The sequence below is a fragment of the Ursus americanus genome, chromosome 12 (assembly GCF_024610735.1).
Source record: "Ursus americanus isolate L20-20 chromosome 12, mUrsAme1.1.p, whole genome shotgun sequence".
Taxonomy (NCBI): Eukaryota; Metazoa; Chordata; class Mammalia; order Carnivora; family Ursidae; genus Ursus; species Ursus americanus.
In genome coordinates this window covers 15,894,555-15,918,812 of record NC_142138.1, presented here as the reverse complement: position 1 = coordinate 15,918,812, position 24,258 = coordinate 15,894,555, and the positions used below count along the sequence as shown (strand labels likewise).

At 42.8% G+C, this 24,258-nt stretch overlaps 1 protein-coding gene across 16 annotated transcripts in view; it reads right to left on the bottom strand.

Annotated features, from left to right (window-relative positions):
• The window catches only part of FGGY (FGGY carbohydrate kinase domain containing), a 424,400-nt gene that overhangs the window by 369,167 nt on the left and 30,975 nt on the right, over positions 1–24,258 (bottom strand). For 15 of the 16 annotated variants that reach the window (XR_006780460.2, XR_006780459.2, XR_015726250.1 and 12 more), the window contains 2 exons: positions 21,197–21,308; positions 15,654–15,805 (listed from right to left, as the gene is read on the bottom strand). The exons of the other annotated variant lie outside the window; for it this stretch is intronic. Coding sequence is in view for 12 of the 15 variants with exons in the window: in XM_087865929.1 (XP_087722055.1) it covers positions 15,654–15,805; positions 21,197–21,308 (264 nt within the window). In the remaining 3 variants the exon portion in view is untranslated. The remainder of the gene's footprint in view (positions 1–15,653; positions 15,806–21,196; positions 21,309–24,258) is intronic. 16 annotated transcript variants of the gene reach the window in all.

Below are 24,258 nucleotides of genomic sequence, written 5' to 3'. Positions count from 1 at the left end.
TTCTTGTTAGCAGTGTTCCTTCCGGCCAGTGAGTCGCCTACTATCTACGGGTCTCATGTTCATCTACAGCAATGTTTAGCTCATGGTACTGTTAGTAGGATTCAATTCAATGAGTTTATAGATGTTAATGTGCCCATCTTGGCACATCCCCAATAACTGTTAGTTTCCTCTGCAATCCTTGTCTTCTCAAATTATACGGGGACCAAGCTGTCTCTCCGACTAGACTGTTTGCTCCTTTAAGGGAAGAACCACAATTCTCTCATCTGTATCACTACAGTCTACATGAAATAATTATTTCTCAAATGCAGTATTTATTGACCATGCTACAATTTGTCTATCAGCCCTGGTTTGTGGTCAAGTCTGTGCTAAGACCATGCACGAGAGGCAGGTGTATACTGGCCCCAATTCTCATGTTGTTTATTGGGTAGGTGGAACAGAGTCTGCATATGAAACACTCGGCAGCTGTGTAGAAATAGTACAGAATAATCTAAGTTAGGGGAGCCTGGATGGCTCAGTCAGTTAAGCATCTGCCTTCGACTCAGGTCATGATCTCAGGTTCCGGGATTGAGCCCTGAGTCAGGCTTCCTGCTTATCAGGGAGTCTGTTACTCCCTCTCTCTCTGCCCCTACCACACACTTGTGCTCTGTCTCTCTCAAATAAATAAATAAAATCTTTAAAAAAAAAAAAAAAAGAAAAATCCAAGTTTAATAATATCTGTTATAAGCTAAGGATACTGCATGGTCATAAAGAAAGAGCTGGCTGTGGGCAAGCAGCCAAAGAAAAGTGTTATGTGGGAGGTAGTGCCTGACCTCGGTGTGGAGGCAAAGACCCCGAGAGATGGGGTGGAGGGCGGTGCAGCTGGTGCCAACTGCCTGAGGAAAGTTCAGGAAGAAGCATCAACTGTATCCCTGGCCACGGAAAAGGAATCCTGAGAGATGTATGCTGAAGTATAGTACAAGGAAATCTGAATTTGTACTAGACGCTGAGGTCAGAAGAGAATGGGAGCCATCATGAGTCCCAGGGGGAGTGGTCCTGTGAATGCGGTTTTAGAAAGGTTCGGACAGAACACAATGTGGGCGGTCTGGGGGAGAGAAGAGACAGGAGGCAGGAGGACCTCTTTCCACATGCATTTCTGACATAGGAGGAGGAGAAAGCGCAAGAAAAGGAAGGAAGAAAATAAAGACAAAGCAAAAGATGGACAAAAAGAAAGGGGAGATGGGGCAAAGTAAACAAGAGAAATGAATAAAATAAGAAAGACAGAAAAAAAACAGAAAAATGAAGATGTGTGGAAAACAACAGCAGGACCGTGGCAGTGTCCCCAACGAGACACACCATGGAGAACGAAGGGCAGGAGCCAGAGCCCGCTGTTGGTCTGCACACTGTCTCTCCTCTGGGTGGATGAAGTCATAGCTGATGTCACCGCCTCTGAGTCACATGCCCACCAAGAGAGAGGTGACAAGAGCCCCTGCCTGGCGTTCAATCCCACCCTCCTGGACAAGAGGGGTTCATTCACTGCTTCATTCTCTGGGGTACTGTCTAGTCTGGTCCTGATGGGACTGAAATGAGGACACTTCTCTGCCCGGGGAGGACACGGCAGCCACGTGAGCCCTGAGTTTCAGCTTTAGGCCCCTGAGATGGGAGCGTCAGAAAAGGCAAGGTGGATAGTTCCCAGCCTTTCTCTGCCTGTGGCTGGGGTACGGTGGCTCTATCCACGTGCAAACGGGAAACTCCCATCAGGAATAGCATTAACCACACAGATGGGACTCAAAAAGTGCTTTCTGACAGACTCACTGAACTGCTTTCCCATGTATGGTACTTGCAGCCCCACGGAGGTCTCATCTCCTCAAATCGGCAGACCTTACCCAGTGCTACTCTACCTACCCGGCCTGCCTTTTGCAGGCCACCCCACCTGAGGGCTTACCTAGCTCCCCTGCACTGTCAGCCCCCAGCTACAGACCACCTCCTCCTGACTCCTCTCCCCTAACTGGGGTGTACTTCCAGTGACCTGAATTCCATCCCACCTACAGTGCACTGTGACTTCATTTCTGTCCCTCTTCTAGAATAGGAGCAGCTGGAGGTCAGGGCCTCTTATGTTTACTGCTACATTCCCAGCACTTTACCGAGGTCCTGGAATAAAATACATTTTCAATAAATATTTGCTGAATGAATGAATGTCCCTGATGGATTCTGGTGGGAACTGATTCGGCACACACTGTTGTTAGACCACTTCTAAAAGGTGTACGCATTCTCACAGCCATCACTGCGAGCATGTTTGTTGCTGAAGACAAGACCCTGTAAGTTACCAGTAACAGGGTAAGCGAGACTGGTCTGGGGCGTCTGAGGATGGACTGACTCTCTCCCAGCCCCTTCCACTCTCCCCGATCCTTGGCCTGTGAGCTGTTATGAGCACATGCTTGAGTAACTTTGAGTTAGATCCCAGCTTGGCCACTCATGAACTACTTGGCGTGAATCTTCTCAGCCTTTTGCCACCTGTTGAAGCAGGACAGTAATACCCGCACCCCAAGCTGTCCCTAAAAATTAAGCACGCTTTCTTTGTTAATTGCCTACCCTCACAATAATGTGAATTTTTCCCTTCACTCTTGGCCTTCTCAGCTGCATCTAGAGATAAGAATACAAAAAATAGGCCTAATTTCTTTCCCCAAACCAACTACTTCCATCATGTTCATTATTTGAAAATGCATCATTATACCAGCACTCTACAACTTACCAAATATCCTCCCCTCTAAGACACGGAAACAATCCTGCCATTAACACCACTTTATAGACAGGAACCTAAGGCCCATGGTGAAGAGAACTGCCCAGATCATGCAGATGGTAAGTGAAAAGCCTGGGTGAAACCCCAGCCACTTGAATTCCAAGGCCAACACACTACTGTCGGGTTGCCGCTTCCCAGGACAAGGGAGGTGCTCAATAAATACTTGCACAGTGATTCACCCTCTTTCTCAGGTCCATGGGCTTGTCTCTGACCCCCAGCCAGAGCCAGACCACATGGCCTCAGGCCAAGACAACTGCAGTAGGGTTCACTCAGGTCCTGATTCTCTTCTCATCCATCTTAGATCCACACAATGCCAGCTTTGCGGGAGAATTTCAGGGCTCACGGAGACCAGTTGCTCCCAAATACCAGACCATGGACTGGTGTTAGTCCGTGACCCATAATTTTCACTAATCGATGGTGAAGTAATAATAATAATCATTATATTGGGGAAGATAAAACCCTTATTACTAAAAATATTATGAATAATTAATTGGCAAAAAGATCTTCTCTCCTAATTGCTCGCGTTGCTTTACTTGGGCAAGCTCCAATATGCTATACACGTAGCACGACTGGGAGAAAACGTCTCTGTGCCACAGTTCAGACCCTCAAGCAAAGCTCAAATGAGAGACGAGGGCCAGGGAAGGCAGAGCCACTTACTCAGGCAGCTCGCTCATTCCCTCTGAACACTCCCTAGTCTTGCATTTTTTGAGCCAGAAGACACTGACTGTTGAGATTACAAAGCTTGGAAGCCGAACTAAAGCAGCTTTTTAAGAGGGTGTGGGGACGGGTATTGATGGGGCTGTAGAGTTGAGATCAGACTTTTTATTACTGAGGTCGCTCACAAGTTTTACCTAATCCGTAGCTCTGCATACAGGAAGGATTCAGGAGACGTGGGTTTTAAGGAGATCCCTGAATGACTTCATCATTCAGCCAGCAGAGTGGCCACAGCCCGATGCACAGAGATTACCCTTGAGTGGTGTCTTAGCTGGAGAGGTGCCTCCAGGACCCCCGGGTTCAGAAGAGGTAAGGAACTAGTTAAATCATTTACTCTCTTTTTTCGAACTATGAACACTTGAAGGTGAATGCAAAGGGGGGTAAGAGGCCAGCTCTTTAAGAGGTAACTAACGTGCTAGAGCATGAACAAAGAGGAATGGGTTGGAATTTGCGTAGTGGAGGGTCTCAGGCGTGATCCTTTCCTTGGGAGTCTAACTTAGGACGACTTAGATTACTTTTTATTCTAGAATTCACATTTAACTACAAATTTCAGTCAGACAAATTTGTTATTTGGGATTTGCAACCTGAACAGTGAGAACTAGCTCTCTCTACCCAGGTGTTTCATCTGTAGAGAAGAGGGGGACTGCGCCTGATAAAGGCTGGACTTTGACCAGCTAACCTCTGCAACTTTTGTAAATCCATTTCCTGGAGTTAGAAAACCCAGGTTTGCATTCCAGCCCTGCCAGATGCAACAGTCAGTAAGTGGTCATCTACTTCACTTCCTCTACCCTCACCTTCTTCATCTGCAAAGAAAGTGATAACATCTACTTCGCAGGACTTTCATAAGCATTAAGTCGGAGAGCAAACTTAAAAGCACATGGTAGATATCTAATAAATTCTAGAGCAAGTGTTGATGATGTTTGTAGAGAGCAATCAAACAGGGTCAATATCTTAAACAGAATTTAGTAAGTATCTCAGTAAGGTAAACGGTCTTTAACATTTCAAACTGCTTTTAGAAGTGTAACGATGTCTCAACTTGCAAAACCTTAAGGAGGACTGATGGATGGATAGAAGGGCAGATAGATGGACATATGCCTGATATGGCAAGTAAAATGTTACTGGCAGAGCCAGGTGATGGTTCTGAGTATTCACAATAAAATTCTCCCAACTTTTCTGTATGTTTAAAGATTATGATCATAAAATGTTGGGGGGAAATGGCTTTCACAGCCTCTTGCACTTGGTCTTAGACTGGGGAACAACTTGAGATAAAGGACGCTCTTAGCTTCCACTTTGTCTCCCCATCACCAAGCACAGTGCCGTCTACATAGCAGTTACCAGCCCAAAGTTTGTTTCACTGATTAAATGAGTACGTCCCTACCAGAGCAGAACAGCTATGCTCATTTTGAATAAAACAAAACAAGAGTAAAGCCAAGCCATATATTCAGAGAAATGAGATTGACTTACCTTTCCAGAATAATCCCATCTAGCATCTTTCTTTTTTTTTTTTTTTAAAGATTTTATTTATTTATTTGACAGAGACAGCCAGCGAGAGAGGGAACACAAGCAGGGGGAGTGGGAGAGGAAGAAGCAGGCTTCCAGCGGAGGAGCCTGATGTGGGGCTTGATCCCAGAACGCTGGGATCACGTCCTGACCCGAAGGCAGACGCTTAACGACTGCGCCACCCAGGCGCCCCCCATCTAGCATCTTTCTTGACTTCTGGCCTGCCTCCTCTCTTGCCTTGATCGACATCTATCTACCCTGAGTCTCCAGATTTCCAAGGTGACAGTTCACCTCCACAAGGCTGACGGTGCTAACGAGTTCCTCTATCACGACACACATTAAATACATGGTCTTTCTCTGTATCTTTTCTAAAGATAACATTCCCTCTCACAGGTACATTTTAGCCACTATAAGAAAGAATGTTCAATTTTTGTTCGACATTGAATCATCCCATGCAGGCATAAAGGCAGCCAAACTTAGCAATCTTACTCTTGCCTCTCTGGTTACATTGAAAATGCCTGGATGTAGCAGACATCCCTGCACAGTGGTCAGGAAGACAGCAGCAGAAGTACTGGGCACATGGGCCTTCCTGCTACAGCCATAAGTGTGGCTCTGACCAGGTTATATGAATTCATTTAGCAGGTATTTATTGAGTACAATTTTAATGCCAAGCACTATTTGGCTCTGGGGAGACAACTGCCAGGTATAGATAGACAGATTTGGTCCCTGCTCTTATAGAGCTGAAAATCCATCAGCCCAAAGGAGAAGGAACGTGGTGTAACAGGAAAAAAAACAAGACATGATTTAGAACCACGTGAACCTTCACTGAAGACCCAATCCTAATCCCAGTAGACAATCATTTCATCCCTTTGAGGCTTGTGTATTCACCTGTAAAATGTGGCAAATGGTAATATTTATCCCACAAGACCATGTCATAGGTCAAATAAAGAAAATGCACATCAAAGTCTCCCACAAACCATAAAGTAAAATACAAAATATAGTATGGTAATAGCTGACATTTATTAAATGTTACTAGTTATCTGACCAAGTCCTTTTATGGGAGGGGGGTCTACTTTTTAAAATTACTTTGTTGGGGGATGCCTAGGTGGCTCAGTCGGCTGAGTGTCTGCCTTCGGCTCAGGTCATGATCCCAGGGTCCTGGGATCAAGTCCCGCATCGGGCTCCCTCCTTAGCCGGGAGTCTGCTTCTCCCTCTGCTCCTCCCCCCAGCTCGTGCTCCCTCTCTCTCTCTGACATATAAATAAATAAAATCTTTTTTTTAAATTAAAAAAAAATAAAAAATAAAATTACTTTGTTGGACTATAAAAGAATACAGCCCATACTTGGCATAAATCAAATATGCAAATGCAAGGATGGTAAGGAAAGGATTCGCCGTCCACATAAGCGAAGCCGGGGCACTAGCCTCAACACTCCATATATTTAGTTACAAGCCCAGTTTATGGGCAGACCACCCGGGAGAGAAAATCCACAAAAGATGCCCTCACAACAGTTGACAACACGGTCCACACTGCTCAAAGGCTGGGAGGAATCTGGCCCGAAGGCAACAGAGCCCCTGGTATAAACATTCCAAAGAGAGGCTGTCCGATTTAGTATACGCCTTGGATTCTCTGGCAAGGTGAAGGAAGCAGCTTCAAGGGTTATGCTCCTCAAGACACACAGACACAGAAGAGAGGCCAGGAGGAGTTACTGCCTCCATCTGGGGCCTTCACTGCACACACAAAACAAAACAAACTGTGACTCAAGGTAACAGGACTGCAGCCAAGGCGTGGCTCTGGGGTGGAAAGGAGAGGTAATACTCCAAACTTCCCTTTCCACAATGGGGAAGAGAAAATGAACTTACATTGGTCTGCAGGAGATCTCTACTTTAGAATGGAACTATTGGTCAGACGTACGCAACAATCAAAAGTGGCATGATAAATGATTTGGTAAATTTGTTCATCTGTTCATCCATCCATCCGTTACAATATCTACTGAGTGGTTAGTGTTAGATGCTAAGCAGTGCCCTGGACATTAGGGACACAGAGATAAATGAGGCACTAATATAGTATAATACATTCCAAGGTAGAGGTAAGCGGGGGGGGTGCCATGGGGGACAAAGGACAGAAGCCTAATCAACACCCAATGGAGAAAGTCAAGGAAGGCTTCCTGGAGTCTTGAAGAATTCGTGTAAGTTTTCCCAAGTGGAGGACAAAATCCTAAGTGTGCCAGGCAAAGGAAAAACCCGAGCAAAGACTCAGAGGTGTGAGAGAATATGGGTAGAGCATCCCTAGAGCCACTGACCAAGAAGTTCACCATCTGGAAAATCTTTCCACTTCTCTCAGCATTTTGTTATAGGAAAAGTAATGATGGATTCCTTGAACAAATTCCCACAGCGTGGGTCTCCAATCCAAACGCCTAGAGGGTAGTGCTGGGAAAGGAAATGAGCAGAGCAAGCTGGGTGGGGATGGCTGTGAAATGAAGGACACTTGCCCCTTCTAAAGGGGGCAGCCCCTGCTCAGCACCGGCCAATTCCTTTCACATGGGAATGTGGGCCCCCCGACTGCCAAATCCTTTTGTTATTTCTTCTAAAGAAGCAGAAAATCTGGATTTTTATGTGAAATTTCTTAGTTTTTAAATGTTGAAAACTAATTCAAAAAAAATTTTTTTGTTTTGTTTTGTTTTTTTTTCAAGCACGGGGTAGGTCAAACAAAACCCATCTGGGGACCAGATTTGGCCTGTGGGCTGCCAGCCGGCTGCCCTGGCGTGTCGCAAGAAACGAGTGCTCTTTGAGAACAGGCAGTGAGGGCCGATGAAGAGAGCCCAGGGGCTGGAGGCGGGCTGGATTTGGTGAGAATCCTGGCGCCACCCGTATTTGCTGCGTAGCTTTGGGGAAGCTATTTAAGTTCTCTGGGTCTTGTTCTCCTCATCTGTATAATGGGATAATAATACTGTGTTGGTGCTTTTAAGGAAAACAAGCCCAAGAAGAAAAAAATCCTATGCTAAATAATGAAGCAGTATAAACCAGAAAGATTAGCTAGGACTACAAGATTTTTTTTTTCATGAAAAACTACCAAGAAGTAATAAAAGCATGAGCACTGTGCTATAACAGTAGCAAACTATTCCAACCACAGACACTGCACCCCATTATTAATGTTTTTTGTATACATAGCCAGTTTTTTCTATAATGATAACTTTTTCAACATTTTATTTATTGGGGGGGGGAGAGAGCGAGCGAGCACACGAATGGGGGGAGGGGGAGGAGAGGGAAAACCAGACTCTCCGCTGAGCAGGGAGCCCAATATCCCAGGACCCCTGGATCATGACCTGAGCCGAAGGCAGCCGCTTAACCAACTGAGTCACCCAGGCGCCCCTCTATACTGATAATTTCTTACAACAAATGTATTCATAAGACTGTACGTTGTTTTGTAATTTTTCCTTTTAACATTATAATGTAAACTTTGTTGTGGTTATACAAATATCTATTACCTACCCAGTACTATAGCAGAGTGCTTTCTAAGTCATAAACCAGAGATCATGTCACATTTATGATTAAAATCCACTGACCCTTTCCCCCTACTGTTAGAATAAAATCCAAATTCCTGCCCATGGCCTCAAGGCCATGCAGGAACTGGCCCCTACCCACTGCTTCAACCCACCTCCCACTACTCTCTGCCTTGCTCACACCCTTCCAGCCCTGCTGACCTCCTCTGCTGATCTCACAGGTACTTTCCTCCCCTCATGTCTGCTGCCCTCTCTTCCTGAAATCATCATCATTCAGGTCAAACAAAACCTCCCAAGAGAGAACACGCCAGCCATGCCAAATTTGTTCATCTGTATTTTTCCTTCATAGCATTTTCCAGAAAATATAATCACTTTGTGTGTGTGTGTGTGTGTGTGTGTGTGTGTGTGTGTGTGTATTTGTCTCTTTGTCTATTTTCTGCCTCTCTATACTAGAATCTAAGTTCTCAGAAGTCTTCCCAGGGCCCTTACCTGTCTTCTTTGGAATCTCTAATGCCCAACACAGAGCCTACCGCATACGAGACAATAAACATTTGTTAAAGGAAAAAAAAAAAAAATGAACCCACCACCCATTGTTCCTGGACTTAGATCCCCCTGAAGTTATCACTTACAAATTTCTTCCCTGAACTAATATATCCAAACCCTGCAAGGCAAACACTTGAAGAAGACAGGAGGGGAAAACAGTGATAAGCCCAGATTCTAGATCTGAAGTGCCAAGGTTCCAATCCCAGCCTTGCCATTTATTAGCTGAGTGACCTTGGGCAAGTTGCTTAACATCTCTGAGCCTGTTTTATCATCTGATACTTACTCCACAGGGTGGAAGTGAGGGTTAGAGGAGTTTAACACGGACAAAATGCTTGGAAAGTGCTAGACATATGTGTGCTTTAGCTACTGTCTTCATCTGTTTCCTTACTCCGATCTGATTGCTCAGGTGAGCTGTATCTCTCTTCTCCCATCAGACTATAATTTCTTGAAGGCAAAGACCACTTCTGGATCCCGACAGAGGATTACAGAGGCCCCACAGGACAGAGATCAGGGGCAGAGCTGCGGTACGGCTCCCGATATAGGTTTGCTCACCCAGTATGAGACTGTTAAGTCATTTAACGTTTCTGAGTTTCAGTTTCCTTACCCACAAGAGATCATATCGACCCCACAAGATGGGTGTGAAGATTAAATAAAATAATCTTTGTGAAATAAAATCATGCTGAGGCTGGAGGCAATGGTGAATTTCAGGGGAAACAGTAGAAGGTATTAGATCAATCTGCTTCCAAGTTCAAAGCCGGCTGCCTTCTGGTATAGGGATTACACATAGCATGTGGATGATTCACATAAATGAATGACCCTGAAAATATGTTTGTACTATTGTACTGGATATTTTCTATGATTGTCTCTGACAACCTCATGGTGGTTTTTAGATGCTTTCCTTAGCTAGTAGTCAAACAGGAAAAAGACCACTCATTACAGCCAACTACATGAAATAAGATATTCTAGTGTTTAAAATTCTCTCAGTTGGTGATAGGATATTACTGACATGCCCATCAGTAGAACACAAACATTTTTTAAACACAATGGAAGTGAAGATGTAACTACTGCTTGAATATTTACTTGCATAAAGTGCTTCATAAATATCTGACTAAATTAGAATAGTTTCACAAGGCTGACACTACTATTCTCATTTTACAGCCGAACACTGTGAGACTCAGAGAAGTTGCTTTAGTTTGTCTGAGGTCCCAGAATCGGTAAATGGCAGAGAGTGATTTAAATCCAAGTGTGTCTGGCTTCAAATCCTGTACTTTACTTCTGTTACAGAACTGTGATTTATCCCCCAAATTTCCCCAATATCTTGTATCAGCTCTAATGCTGAGGTCTGATGAATGTGGGTGAACAATAATAGGCCTATATATGCAATTTAAAGCCAGAGTAACTAACAGAGAAAAACTGCCACCATAACTGCCATTAAAAAAGAAATGGTATATTTCAAAGAAAGGAAATTAACATTGTTTATCTTGCACAAAATTTCAAGCAAAAGAAATCTAAGGTAATAGATGTTTTTATATAGTCAAGAAGAAGGAAAGAATAAGGCCAGACAAGGAGCTGGGACAAACCTCTTACTTCACAGAAAGGACTAGAACCAGGATTTCCCGACCTCTCATGGAGTTTTGTTTTGTTTGTTTTCGATAGTTCCTCACAAAAAGCACTCCACTCACACTTTCCACAGCTAACAGGAAGTTATCAAACCACCTCTCTAGGCATCCCAACTCCCAGCTTCCTCCAAAGAATCTACATGTACAGGAAAAGGTACATTAGAACCGGAGAGTCGTTTCTTCATTTTCCCAGCATGCTATCAGGGGAACAGAAGCAGAGAGGCATGAACTTGGGAGAGATGGGAGGGGCATCTTCTAAACCCATCAACAAAATCTTCTGACATTCTAGCCAGTTGGTTCCAGTTGGGAACGAATGATGAAAATCTCAGACTATGAAATGATTAGCTTTCTGCTCTGCTGACAATGGCAAAAAGAGGAAATGAGTTAAAAGTCGGATTGGAAGATCTCCACGAAGCCCCTACACGCCAGTTAATTATGTTCCATTAACACTGAGCTGTCAGGATCTGCATCAGCCCTTAACTCTCTTGACCTTCCCCAGTGTGCACCTTGTTACCCTGCAATGTTTCATGTTTATAAAGATAGGAGACTCCAGCTGTTCCAGCCTGACAGAACTTAATTTACATTTGGCCTTCATTAAGATGAGAGTCAGAATCATTGAGACCAAATGGAAAAGCCAGACTGCTGGGGGTTATGAAAAATTCAAATGGCATTTTTCCTTTTATCTGACAATTCTTATTAAGGAAACATACATCAACCTGAAACACACAAACTTTAAATGTAAAGGACATGATTAAAATTCCACATTGCAGAACTAGGACCCACGTGACTTTGCCTAAGAGCTGCGGTGGTCCTAGTCTATCACTTGGGTCTTCTGGGAAGTCTGAACTCCAGACTCTGCCCGACTCCCGATGTCATCAGATTCCAAGCTAAGGACAAGGAGCCCGTGAGTGACAGCAATACTGAAGTGAATGGTCAGTTCTGACTGTGCCATCTCGCTTGCCCCTCAAAGCCAATCGGCCTCCATGTCTTGTTGATAGTATTCCCTAAAAATTCTGGAACCTATCTCTTTTCCACCCCACAGTGCTTACTTCCTGCCTCATGACTTCTCACCTGGAGGACTGCAAAAGCCCCCTTACTGAGCCCCTCAAATTATTCAAAACTATGTATTGATTACCTACTATATGCCAGGCATTTGATTAGGGGTAGGGAAACAGCCATGAACAAAATGGATAGACTCTCCATCCCCCTATGGATTATAGTGGTTGGAAGACCCAAGCACCATGCAAATCATCATACGACATGATACATCACTACAACTTATGAAAGATACAATGAAGTAAGAGTGCAGTGGAAAGAGATCTCTAATTCACTGGAGGGTCAGGCAAGGCTTTTCTGAAGACCTAACAATAAAGCTGAAGCCTCAATAATAAGTTGGGATCAGTGTTGAGTAGAGGGAAGACTGTTCAGGGGCAGAAGGCACAGCATCACATCATTAAGACCAAGGGTCAGCAAACTTTTCTCTAACTGTCAGAGTAAATATTTTCAGCCCTGCAGGCACACAGTCTCTGTCTCAACTACTCCACTCTGTCGCCATGATGCAAAAGCAGCCACAGACAATCCATAAATGAATGAGCGTGGCTGTGTTTCAATAAAACTTTGTGGCCCTGAAAATTTTAATTTCACATGATTTTCACAAGTCACAAAATATTATTCTCCTTTTGAATCCTTTTTCAACCATTTGAAATAAAACTCATTCTTTACTCCCAAAACATTCAAAACGAGCATGTGGCCCATGTGCCAGAGTTTGCCAACCCCTAGTCAAGACGGAGGTGGCAAAGAACTGAGCGTGTTTGAGACACCCTGACTGGATCCCGGTGGATAGAGTGAGCAAGGGGAGGGACACACAGTAAGCAGAAAGGAGGAGGTGAACATGACATCACATACCATCTTCTGGGCCATGTTACAAATTTTGGAATTTATCCTAAGAGCAAGGCAAAGCCAACAAAGTGCTATAATCAGGAAAGTATGAAAACTAGTTCTTACTCCCACACACACACATTTCCTCACCTCTAATCCAGTCCCCTCATCCCTGCCAAAGGTATCTAAGACATTCCCTCCCCCTTGCTTAAAAACCATCTATTACCAAATAAGCCCTTACCAAACTGAGCCCAGGCTACTTACCTGGCCTCATCTCCGACTACACTCAGAGAAGCATCCTGGGCTCTCATCCCAGGACCTATGTACCTTACCAAAAATGAACCACAGTTTTTCTCTAGAATTTCCTCCCTGTCTTCTCTAATAGGCAAAACCTCCACTCCTATCTTGGGACTCATCTTCAAGAACTCCCAGAAGCAAATTATTTTCCCCGAAAGCACTTTGCATATTCCTTTATCAAGGTACTTAGAACATCTTCTGATAGTTCCTGTACCGTGTCTCTTTCCTCCACCCAACCCCCTCTCCTTTACTTCCCCACCACTGCGCCAGAGGACGCTGGGCCCCTCAAGGGTAAGCCTGAGTCCTCTTCGTGCTTGTGTCCCCTGTGCCTATGACACTGCTGGGTCACAGCAGAACCTCAGTTAATATCTGGTGAATTCAAGAGTGAATAAGGGAGTAAACAAATGACAGACCCATGAGCTTAGCACAGAGTCTCACGTTTGGACTCTGATGTGCTACTGAACAACTCTTTCAAAGCTATCTAACCTCCTGGTCCCCCAGTCTCCCATCGCCACATCCAAAAGAAGGTACTGTCCTCTGTGTCTCCACAAATGGGTGCCACTTACAAAAGTGGTTTTATAGGTCTGTGGGCCAGCAACATCAGCATCACCTGGGAGCTTGTCAGAAATGCCAATTCTCAGTCCCCATCCCAGGACTACTAAATCAGAAATCTACAATTTAACAAGATCCCCAGGTGATTCATTTACACGTTAAAGTCAGAAAAAGGTCATAAGCCATCCAGGTCAGGTTTTAAGGAGAAAATGCTAAAACTGGTATTAGACAATATCTTTTATTTTGAATTTGCACTCTTGATAAAAATCAAAGGAATTCTCAGCATGGATTCCTGTATGTACTTACCAAAATAAATAAATAAATAAATTTAAGAAATTTTAAAAACAGATTTGAGGCTCACCCACCAGGTAGTTAAATACACGATGAGATGTTTAAGGCCTTTCTCAGAAAACTCTGAAATGGAACTGATTAGATAGATGGATGGATGGCCAGTCTTAGGAGGTCACAATCACTGACTGCCATGCAATCTAGAACCTAATTATTTTCTCTGTGCTTTATTTAGTACAGTTTGATCTCAAGCACACAGCACTGAGCCTCCAGAGAGCTTCACACCAGATGTGCATTCAGACCTCCTGGGATATACAGCCCCAAGCCGGCCCTGAAGCAGGTGCTCAGTAAGGCCCTGATAATATACCAATGACCACCTGCCTGAACCTCCTTACCTGTGGCCAAGAAGGGTGTGATGGAGCCAACCCATTTGTTTTCTTGCACCATGTTTAGGCTGGTTTAAAAACACCACTGCCCCTGTTCCTGGCCCTACCCTAAGTGACATATGCTTTAAAGAGGGATTTCTGTGCAGCATGACACGATGGGGCGAGCTGGGATTTGGAGGCCAGCAGACATGGGTTTAAATTCTGGCTCTACCATCCGTTTAGGAAAATCATACTGCTATATCTGTCAGCCTCAGTTTCCCATGCTGTCTATCAGGCCAAGCTTGCTAAGATTAAATCAATTAATGTCTACAGAACACAAAGCAGAGGGTGGGTGCAGTGCAGAGTAGTTCTATATTCTGATTGGTATTTCAGGATATATTTACATCAGGTTTTCAAACTGGTCCAGACCATCTCTCTCACTTTATAGATAGAAGAAGTGAGGCCTGGGACGAGAACTACTTTGCTCAAAGTCACACAAGGTGATGCCAGTAGAGTCAGAAACCCCTGACTCCTAAAATGCTCTGTGTTTTCAAACTCTTAATAAATATAGAAGCCTTTTTGCAAATTAAAGCTTACACAACAGCTCAGTATGCTAAACAGATAAGAAGCCAAACCTCCCTTGATTACTGATGCCCTCTTTGCTTGTGTCTCTTCTGCTCCCGGTGGCAATCCAGGGACACTTTCTCAGCACCCTTACACTCCTCTCACCCCCATATACATTTTGAGTAATTGAAGACTCGGCCCACCTGAAACCCCAGAGCCAGAAAACGAATCACACCACGTCTTACTCATTGGACGGATTCTCTCCTCACCAGACCACCTAGGGATTTTCAAGTCCCTCATGTTCCCAGAGGACTTGAACTTTCTCGAACATCCATCCCTGCTGGGCACAGTGAAGCTGACATCACCATTATCCACACTTCATAAAGGACCGAACATCTGGAAACAGCAACCACCTGCAAGGGCTCCGTCTGGAGATCACCATATCACTCAAGGACATGGAAACTCAAGTTCAGGTGACATGAGAAACCCCAACATGCCACCAAAGCCAGATTAATCCTCGGGGGATACAGTGCGTAGAGAAAGAAGGTTCTGGTTAGAAGATGTGGACTTAAAGCCCAGCTCTGCCACTTTCTATTTGGAATGGTAATCAGCCTCTCTGAACTCCAGGAGAGTCCTGGATATTAAGAGAACTGATTTTGGAGTCGGCCAGTCTCGAGTCCCAGCCCTGGCTCTGCCACATACTTATCATGTCATTTTGGGTGAGTTGGTTAATCTCTATTAGCTTTAGTTTTCTTGTCTACAGACAACCCTCACCCTCCCAAAAAAGAGACAAGCCCTACCTTCATAAGGCAGCTGCTTGGATTCAAAGAGATAATCTGTGTCAAACACTTATCACCGTGCCTGCCTAAGGTTAGCACCTAAAAACAGGAAAGATTTAACTGCAACCTAATCAATAAATTGGGATCTAGCTTCCTCAGAGAGCTGCTGGGAAAAATCACACGGAACAGACTTTAGCACGGCTCCTGGTACAGACGGACCCACAATAAACAGAATCCCTGGCTGTGATAAGCACGCTCTCTCTGCCGCAGACGCTCACCTCTTTTAGCCACAGAAGCTTCGGGGCCTGCATCTCCACGGACATTACGCCGCCGACACACTGCAGGACACGGTGCTTGGTTTCGTTGATCCTGTGGACCTGACTGACTGCCCGGTGGTCCAGCCACATGATGATGTTCCGGTGGGACTCCCCTAGCAGAAATGAGAGAGGGGAGGACACGCGCACGATCTTAGCCTTCGAATTCGAGGGGGGCGCTTCCGCAATCCCAAGGGCACCAGTCTGCACAGCTACTGTAACTTCATTCATTGACAGCAGCAAGGGAGGGGGCCACTACCAACACGGATTAGTACGTTCCACCCAAACCTTGGATGTGTCCTTTAAGTGTCACCCCACGGTTACATGTCTACACTAAAACCAGTCAGATCTACCAATTAATTAGATTCTTATTCATTCTCTCTCAACTTCTCCCCCTTCTTTCCTATCTCTTCTGTTCCAGAAAACCTTTTCTGAGTATGTATTCAGGAAAAGAGCCATGAGGTAAGTCTAAAACAGTATGTTGGCTTTTTAAGATCTGTTTGCACAGACACTTCAACAGAATAATAAATCCAATATAACACACCAACTACACAATGGCTTTTATCTGCTTATATTCCCACTTCTTCTAGTCGCTTTGATTAAAATTAGTTAACTTAGGTGTTTCCCCCCCCCCTCAGTTTGGTGCAGTGGGAATCACTGGAATTTTTTTCCAGTTTGAGGATTAAACAGACCAGTTACAGGGGGAGATACATTGACAGAGTCATTAAATTTTTCTTAGCCTAAGTGTCCTTACCTACAAAACAGGGATAACAACACCTAATAGCATATAAGGGTTAACTGAGATTTTCTGTTCACTGAAAAGGCAATGCACATAAAGACAAGTACCTATTACACAGTAGGCTCTCAAGAGGAAGGAGAAATAAGAAACAGAATTTAAAACCAGCTGGAAAAGAAGCACAGGCATGCACCTCACATCCTACCTCTACCATCCTGCAGCCCACACAGGAACGAACTGTCCCTTTCTCCCTCCCTTGCACGGCCTCAACTAATTCCTCATGTACTAATGGGCAAGCCAACATTCTTTTTACGGTCCTCTGCTTCCTCGGATGGCAAAATGCAGAGAGCAGCAATAAACAAACTGGGAGATAATAAAAGGGAAAGATAAAAGGGGACCCAACAGTAATTGAACCAGGCACTTCACACATTATTTTGCAATTGCAGAATAACTGCAGCAATTATATATCTTTGCTAATAACAAATATTTATAAAGCTGTGTGTGTGTATGTTGTGTTCCAAGCCCTGTGCTAAACATTTTACATGCATCATCTCATTTAATCCTCAAAACAACTCTCTGATCTAGGTCGTTTCCCATGACAGACTGACTCCAAGATTAAGACATGCTCCTATGTCACAGCTTGGAAAAGCATATAGCGTGCTTTGAAACAGATCTGTGCTGAGAACAGATAAATAAGTTGGTACAACAAACTTCAACGCAAGCTACACATATCAACATGAATAATGACACCAGCTGGGATATTTTTAAACACCATACACATTGTTTGTTGTTGGGAGTATACACATATGTTGGGAAAGCACAGAAACGACGTGTTTGTGAACACCAGCTACAGCAGCACAGTCACCTGCTGGGCAGAGGGGGGAGGCAAGGGCCGAAGCTTCAAGCAGTTCTTCCTTTAAAAAAAAGTCTGTGGCAGGGGCGCCTGGGTGGCACAGCGGTTAAGCGTCTGCCTTCGGCTCAGAGCGTGATCCCGGCGTTATGGGATCGAGCCCCACATCAGGCTCCTCCGCTATGAGCCTGCTTCTTCCTCTCCCACTCCCCCTGCTTGTGTTCCCTCTCTCGCTGGCTGTCTCTCTCTCTGTCAAATAAATAAATAAAATCTTAAAAAAAAAAAAAAAAAGTCTGTGGCAAAGATGGCAAATTTTCATGCACTTACCCTCAGTAGTGCGTACATAAGAGGCTATGAATTTTATTTTCCTTACTTTGTCATGTCTCTGAAAAAGAATCTTTAAAACTGAAAGAACACAATGCCAACCTAAGAAAATATCGAAATCAGGTCATCATCACCATGATGAAGCAAGGACTCAGTCTCTGCTTTGCCTGCCGGGGCGGGGGCAGGGGGAGGTTCGGGCCCCACAAACTTTGAAAATAAGGAAATACAGGAGAACTTCCGGAGACACATCTAAGATTTGTTGTTGTTGTTTTTAAGATTTTATTTATTTGACAGAGCGAGTGAGAGAGAGAGAACACAAGTAGGGGTAGAGGCAGAAGGAGAGGGAGAAGCAGGATCCCTGCTCAGCAGGGAGCCCCATGAGGGATTCGATCCCAGGACCCTGGGGATCATGACCTGAGCTGAAGGCAGACACTTAACTGACTAAGCCACCGAGGTGCCCCAAGATTTGTTTCTAAATAGCTGAGTGATTATACTGTATAATATCACTGCTTAAAGTTTTGGTTCTTGACCCTCTGTGCACACAGAACCACCCAGGTAGTTTAAAAACATCGATGTCCAGATCTCATCCCAGAAACATCACAGAATCAAGACTGTGGGCGTGTAGGCACACACACATTAGAAGCAACTGCTAGAGCAGAATTTGGGTTGTACAGTCAGTTTACCCATGGGCAGATTATCCATCCATGTATTCACTCAATTAACATTCTGAGTATCTCACAGGAGGTGTGCCAAGAACGCCTGTGGGAAATTACTATGAATTAGCAAAAACATCTCAATATTAGGTTTCTACTGAAGAGTAGCCTAAGTGGTAGCTCCCTCCCTGACCCTGAATTACCACCCTTGCTTCTTCTTGTCCCCAAGAGCTCCTGTGGCTGGGATGACCCAAGCAGAGTTGTGCTGTGAGCTGGGGGGGTTGCAGAGAAGGGAGCAGTCAGCATTGCCACCACAGTCCAACCTGGGTGCTGTCTGATCTTCAAAGGAAAGAAGATCAAACAAGAAAAGGCTAAAATGAGAATATTTTATCATGTAGTAATGATTGGTGTTCTTAATCTATTGTACTAAATTTACTCGGGGGGGGTTTCCCTTTTCTTTCTTTCTTTTTTTTGGTTACCATCTTTATATTTTTGCCAGTTTTGTGAGTTTGACTTTAATGGTCATGGTTAATTTCCTGACCCCACTGCCTGCTCCTCACAATTATTCCAGTTAACCAATCAAGAGTTGTTCACTGCCATGCAGGCATAAGAAGGCTTGAAACAACCTTTGAGTCACCTTTAAAATTCAAATTTCATTTTCTAGCACAAGATAATCCATTTCAGACAAAATCTAACCTTAATAGAACCTGTTGAAAGGCAAGAAGCTGGTAAGGGGTGCCTGCCACTGGACACGTTTGATGAATGGGTACATTTTAACCTTTTTGGTGGAAAAAAATTATTTCAACACTAATAATTAGGGTTGCAACCTAACTATCCTTTTAATAGAAGGCCTGTTAACAGGAAGCAATTCCACCTACAATGAGAAAAAAGATGGCATCCAGAGAGGGTGCATATGTAAGCAGGTTTAACAAGGAACTCTTCTCTTCCAGTTCAAGTGTTCTTGCTCCTGGTATCTTAGCTGCCCATTCAGCTGCACCCAGTGATTCTCCACATACCAGACTATGGAGGAAACTTTAACAATGCTGATGCCCTAGTCTCAACACAAGCCAAGTGAATACAAATCTTGGGGTAAGGCTCATGAATTGGGGATTTTAAAAGATCCTGGGTTGATTCTACTATAAAGCCAGAATTAAAAACCATGTAACTTAGCAGATCAGAGGTCAGCGTCCTTGGAACCTAGGGCTGTTAACATCTAAAGTCCCACCCAAAATGAGAACTCATCCAATAGCATCCCTAAGAGACTATCACCTGGTCACTACTGAAAGCAAGTCATACAAGGAAGTGCAGACAGCCTGCCCAAGGGGCCAGCTCCATGACTGGCCATCTCTCATAACCGGAGAGTGCTTGTTGCTGCCAAGCTGAGGTCTGCTAGTCCAGGCTCATTTCTTCGGTCTGTGCTTTCTCAAGTGGCCCAGATTGGGGCTGTTTTGCTCTCCCAGGCCAGTGATCAGCCACCGAGAACAGGGAACATTCATGTTTGTCTTTGACACCCCAACACTTAATAAGAAAGGGCTTGGCACATGGGAGGTGCTAATAAATGTGGGGGAAAAGGGGGGAAAGTGTGTGTGTGTGTGTGTGTGTGTGTGTGTGTGTGTGTGTGTGTAAACATGGGCATCACTACCACTGTGTTCTAACCATTCATTCACTTGCATACTTTTTCCAGCACATGTAATTTATATAAATCACTGTTCTATGAATTCGGTCCATAAAAGTGAGAGGGACACATTCTCTTTTTAGGAATTCATGATCAGATGGAAGAAATGTTTCTGAGCATCAGGGGTCAGGATCTCAATCCTCACAGCAAAGCTATGGTTCATTACTCCAATTCTTTCAGAAAATGCAGAGGTAAAGTGACTCGCTCAAGGTGTCACGGCTCAGCATCAACAGAGATGAGATCTGGCACCTTCCTGACTCCAGTTCCAAGGTGTCCCAGTGTACCCTAGTATCCACAGCTGCCCGTTAAGAAAGGCACTGCTACAGCAGTGTGCACTGCTGACGGTTCTCAAACACAATCTTGGCCTAAAACACATCTGCAGTGGCTATCTTGGCATCAACTCACGGATGATGCCTAGAGCCACACTCCTTAGGTGGAACTTGCAATTTCCAGTGCACTGTGGCCTCCACCACTCCCAAATGTCTTCTGCTCATGAAAAGGTTGAAAATTAGTTGAACTTTATCTCCACACATGTGCTATTGTTGTTGTTTTTTCAAACCTGGTCCACTTTACTCATTTTCGTTACCTACCCAACTACTATGGACTTTTGGGTTTGCAACCTCAGTGCTGATGCTACTTGCTAAAATTTCCCAAGAGGGACAGACCTTGACCTATGAAAAATTTCTGATGGTGAATCCAAGTGGCACATACCTTTGAAACAGTTCATTACTGTATTCACAAGTCTCTATCAGGACAATATCATTAAGCGGGAATGTCCTTTGGTCTGGCTACTGAAAACAGGCCAATCTGTTTCCAGCTTCTGTGTGATGCATGGTCCTGTCTGCCTTATTCTATTTCCTTTAAATGGACTTGGCTCACCTATTCAAATAAAGATGCTACAGGAGCTTCATACACAAAGCAAGTGCAGACACTGACATTCCCTTCCCAGAAAACACTCAAGATCACTTGCCTGTTTCAAGGCCGCTCACTCTGAGCTAATGATCCCATGTCCTTCCTTTCCACGTGGAGAACAGTGAGTTCTTGACTGTGGCTCTTGGGCATGAGTAAGCCAAGTATCTCCCTAATCCAGCCCCCATGTCATCACTCCCACAAACTGTTCTCCAAGCATGTAACCTCCAGGACATGATTCTGGTCTCCCTGCTCCACCACTAAATCTCACCCTTGGCAATAAGAGACACCTGACCTCATGTTCCACCTGGGGCCCAGCCAGTCTCCCACCACCAGGGAAAGAGAATGGAATGGTCCTACCTTCATGGTTTACTGGTAAAGGACGAAACTGCTTATCCAAAACCACCAGAGAACACGTGGCATCAAACCCAAGCCCTCGGATTTGGTTTACATCAATCCCTTGTACAACTTGCTGTTTTAAAAACAAACAAACAAACAAAAACATAAATTACAAGACAGGCTTTTAAAAGACTGAAAATGGTTATGACTAGAAAAAAAGTGAATGGCTAAATTTAGTAAAGATTTACAACAGAAAACAGATAAAAGTTTAATGTAACTAAAATGACAGAAGATCCTATGAATTAATAAGACAAAGACAACCAATCTAACTGTAAATCAAGCAAAGGACATGGCAGGTCACTTCATAAAAAAAAAAAAGAAATAGTCGAAGAGCATATAAAAAGATTCCCAACTCCAGTTAAATAAATGAATGCAAATAAAAACACACCTACCTTTGCCTTCCACATTGGCAAATATGCATAAGATTACCAGTACACAGCAGTGGCAGACAGAGAGAAGCACACCTTCTCTTACATTACTCTAATTGTATAATAATTCGGTACAAATTTTGGAGAATAACTTCAGAGTATTTATCAAAATTAAAAACGTGCATAACATTTGCCCAGCCAACTCACTTCTAGGAACCTAGCTTAGTGAATTATTAGCCTAGGTTATATGTGGATTAAATTTAACTGTAGCACTACTTAAGAATATATTTAAAATTTGGAAAAACTGTTTTTTACTAGATTTGGTACATCTGCAAAATGGAATATTGTACAGCCATTAAAAAGAGGCAGAGAAGTAACTTCTGCATGTGGTACTCTGAAGAGGAGTGGCAAATTCTTTTAGCAAAATAAAAGTATCTCGCTGGACAAAAGCATCAAAAACAACCATCTGGGGGCTATGGAATGTGAATAAAGCCACATTTATTTATTTATTCTTGAAAAATCAAAGCATTTAATTTTTAAAAAGGATTTATTCTTGAAAAATCAAAATTGTATTTAAAACATTCCCACAAATACAAAAGAAAACAAAACAAAAAACTCTAGGACCAGATGGCTCCACTGGGAAATTCTGTTAAACATTCAAGGAGGAAATAATTCAATTCCTTCACAAACTTGTTTAGGATATAGTGAAGGAGGGAACGTTTTCCAACAAATTCTACATGGCCAGCATTACTCTCATAACAAAGCCAAACAAAGACATCAAAAGAAAAGAACACTATGGGCCAATATCTGCCATGAAAATAGGTGTAAAAATCCTTAACAAAACATTACTTACAAAACACGTATTATATATTATGACCATTAGGAGTTATCCCAGGAATGCGAGGTTGATTTTATAACCATAAATCAATTAATGTATTACACATATTAACAGAATAAAGCACAAATACCTAATGATCATCTCAACAGATGCAGAAAAAGAGAGAGGAAAAAAAAAAAAAATCAATAAACCCAGAGACAAGGGAACTTCCACAACCTGATAAAGAGCATCTACAAAAACCTAAAGCTAACATTACACTTCGTGATAAAATGAATGACTCCCTCCGACTATAAACAAAGAAAAATGTCTCTTTCACCACGTCTATTCAACCTGCAGCTAGTGTTTCCAGCCAATGCAATAAGGCAAGAAAAGAAATTTAAAGCACACAGAGTGGAAAGAAAGAAGTTCAAGCATCTTTTTTTGCAGAAAACATGATCTCATATGCAGAAAATGCTAAGGTATCTACTAAAAAAAAAAAAGCTACTAGAAGTAATAAACAAGTTTAGCAGGATCACAGGATACAAGACTAGCATATTAAAATTAATTGTATTTATATACATGAGCAGCTAATATATCAAAGTTGAAATTAAGGAAATAATTCCATTCAGAATAGCATCAAAAACAAAAACAAAAAACCCAAAAACCTCAGTAATGAATTTATCAAAAGAAGTTCAAAACCAATGCCCTGAAAAGTATAAAACATTGCTACAAAAGAAGGTACAAATTGGAGAAATATGCTATATTCATGAAATGGAAAACTCAACATTGTGAAAATGGTAATGTCCTCAAATTAATCTACAGATTCTATCTACACAAACCCTATAGAAATTTCAGCAGGTTTTTGGATATTTGGAGTTTTTTGTTGTTTACAAATTGACAAGCTGCTCTTAATATTTATGTAGAAAAGTAAAGAATGCAGAAGAGCCTAAGCATTTTTGAAAAGAAAGAACAAAGATGGAGAATTTAAGCTACTTTATATAAAACTATCACTTCTAAATCAGTGTGGCATTGGCATTAGATAAATTTATAGATTAAATGGAACAGAAAAGGAATACAAGAAATAATCCCAAACATTTATGGTTGATTAATTTTTTATAAAGGTACCGAGACAATTCAATGGCAAAGGACAGTCTGTTCAATAATAGGGCTGGAAAAACTAAATGTCCACATGCAAGAAAAAAAAAAAAACACAACAAAACTTACACTTCTAGACTTTTACCTCACATGCACACAAAAATTAATTCAAAATGTGTCATATCTCCAAATGTAAAAATTAAACTATAAAACTTGTAAGTGAAAATTTTTCTAACGTGAGTTAAAGATTTCTTCAAAACTAAGACTCATAAAAGAAAAAAATGGATATATTTGTCTTCATCAAAATTTTTAAATTTTGCTCTTGAAATGCAACCACAGGAAAATGAAAAGATAAGCTACAGATTGGAGAAAATATTTATAATTCATACATCTAATAATAGACCTATGTATAGAATACATAAAGAACTCTTATAACCGAAATAGTAAGAGAAAAACAACCCAAATACAAAATGGACAAAAGATTTAAATATACACATCACCCAAGAAGACACATATCACACACAATATCCAATAAGTACATGGAAATATACTCAACATCATTAGTTATTAAGAAAATACAAACTAAATCACAATTGTAAAATATTGACAATACTAAGTGTTAGAAAATTCGGGAGAAGGTGAAAGCCTCATACACTGCTGGCAGGAACGGAAAATACAGCCGCTTTGGGAAAACAGCTTGGCAATTTTTAAATATAGCTTATCATACAACCCAGCAATTTTAC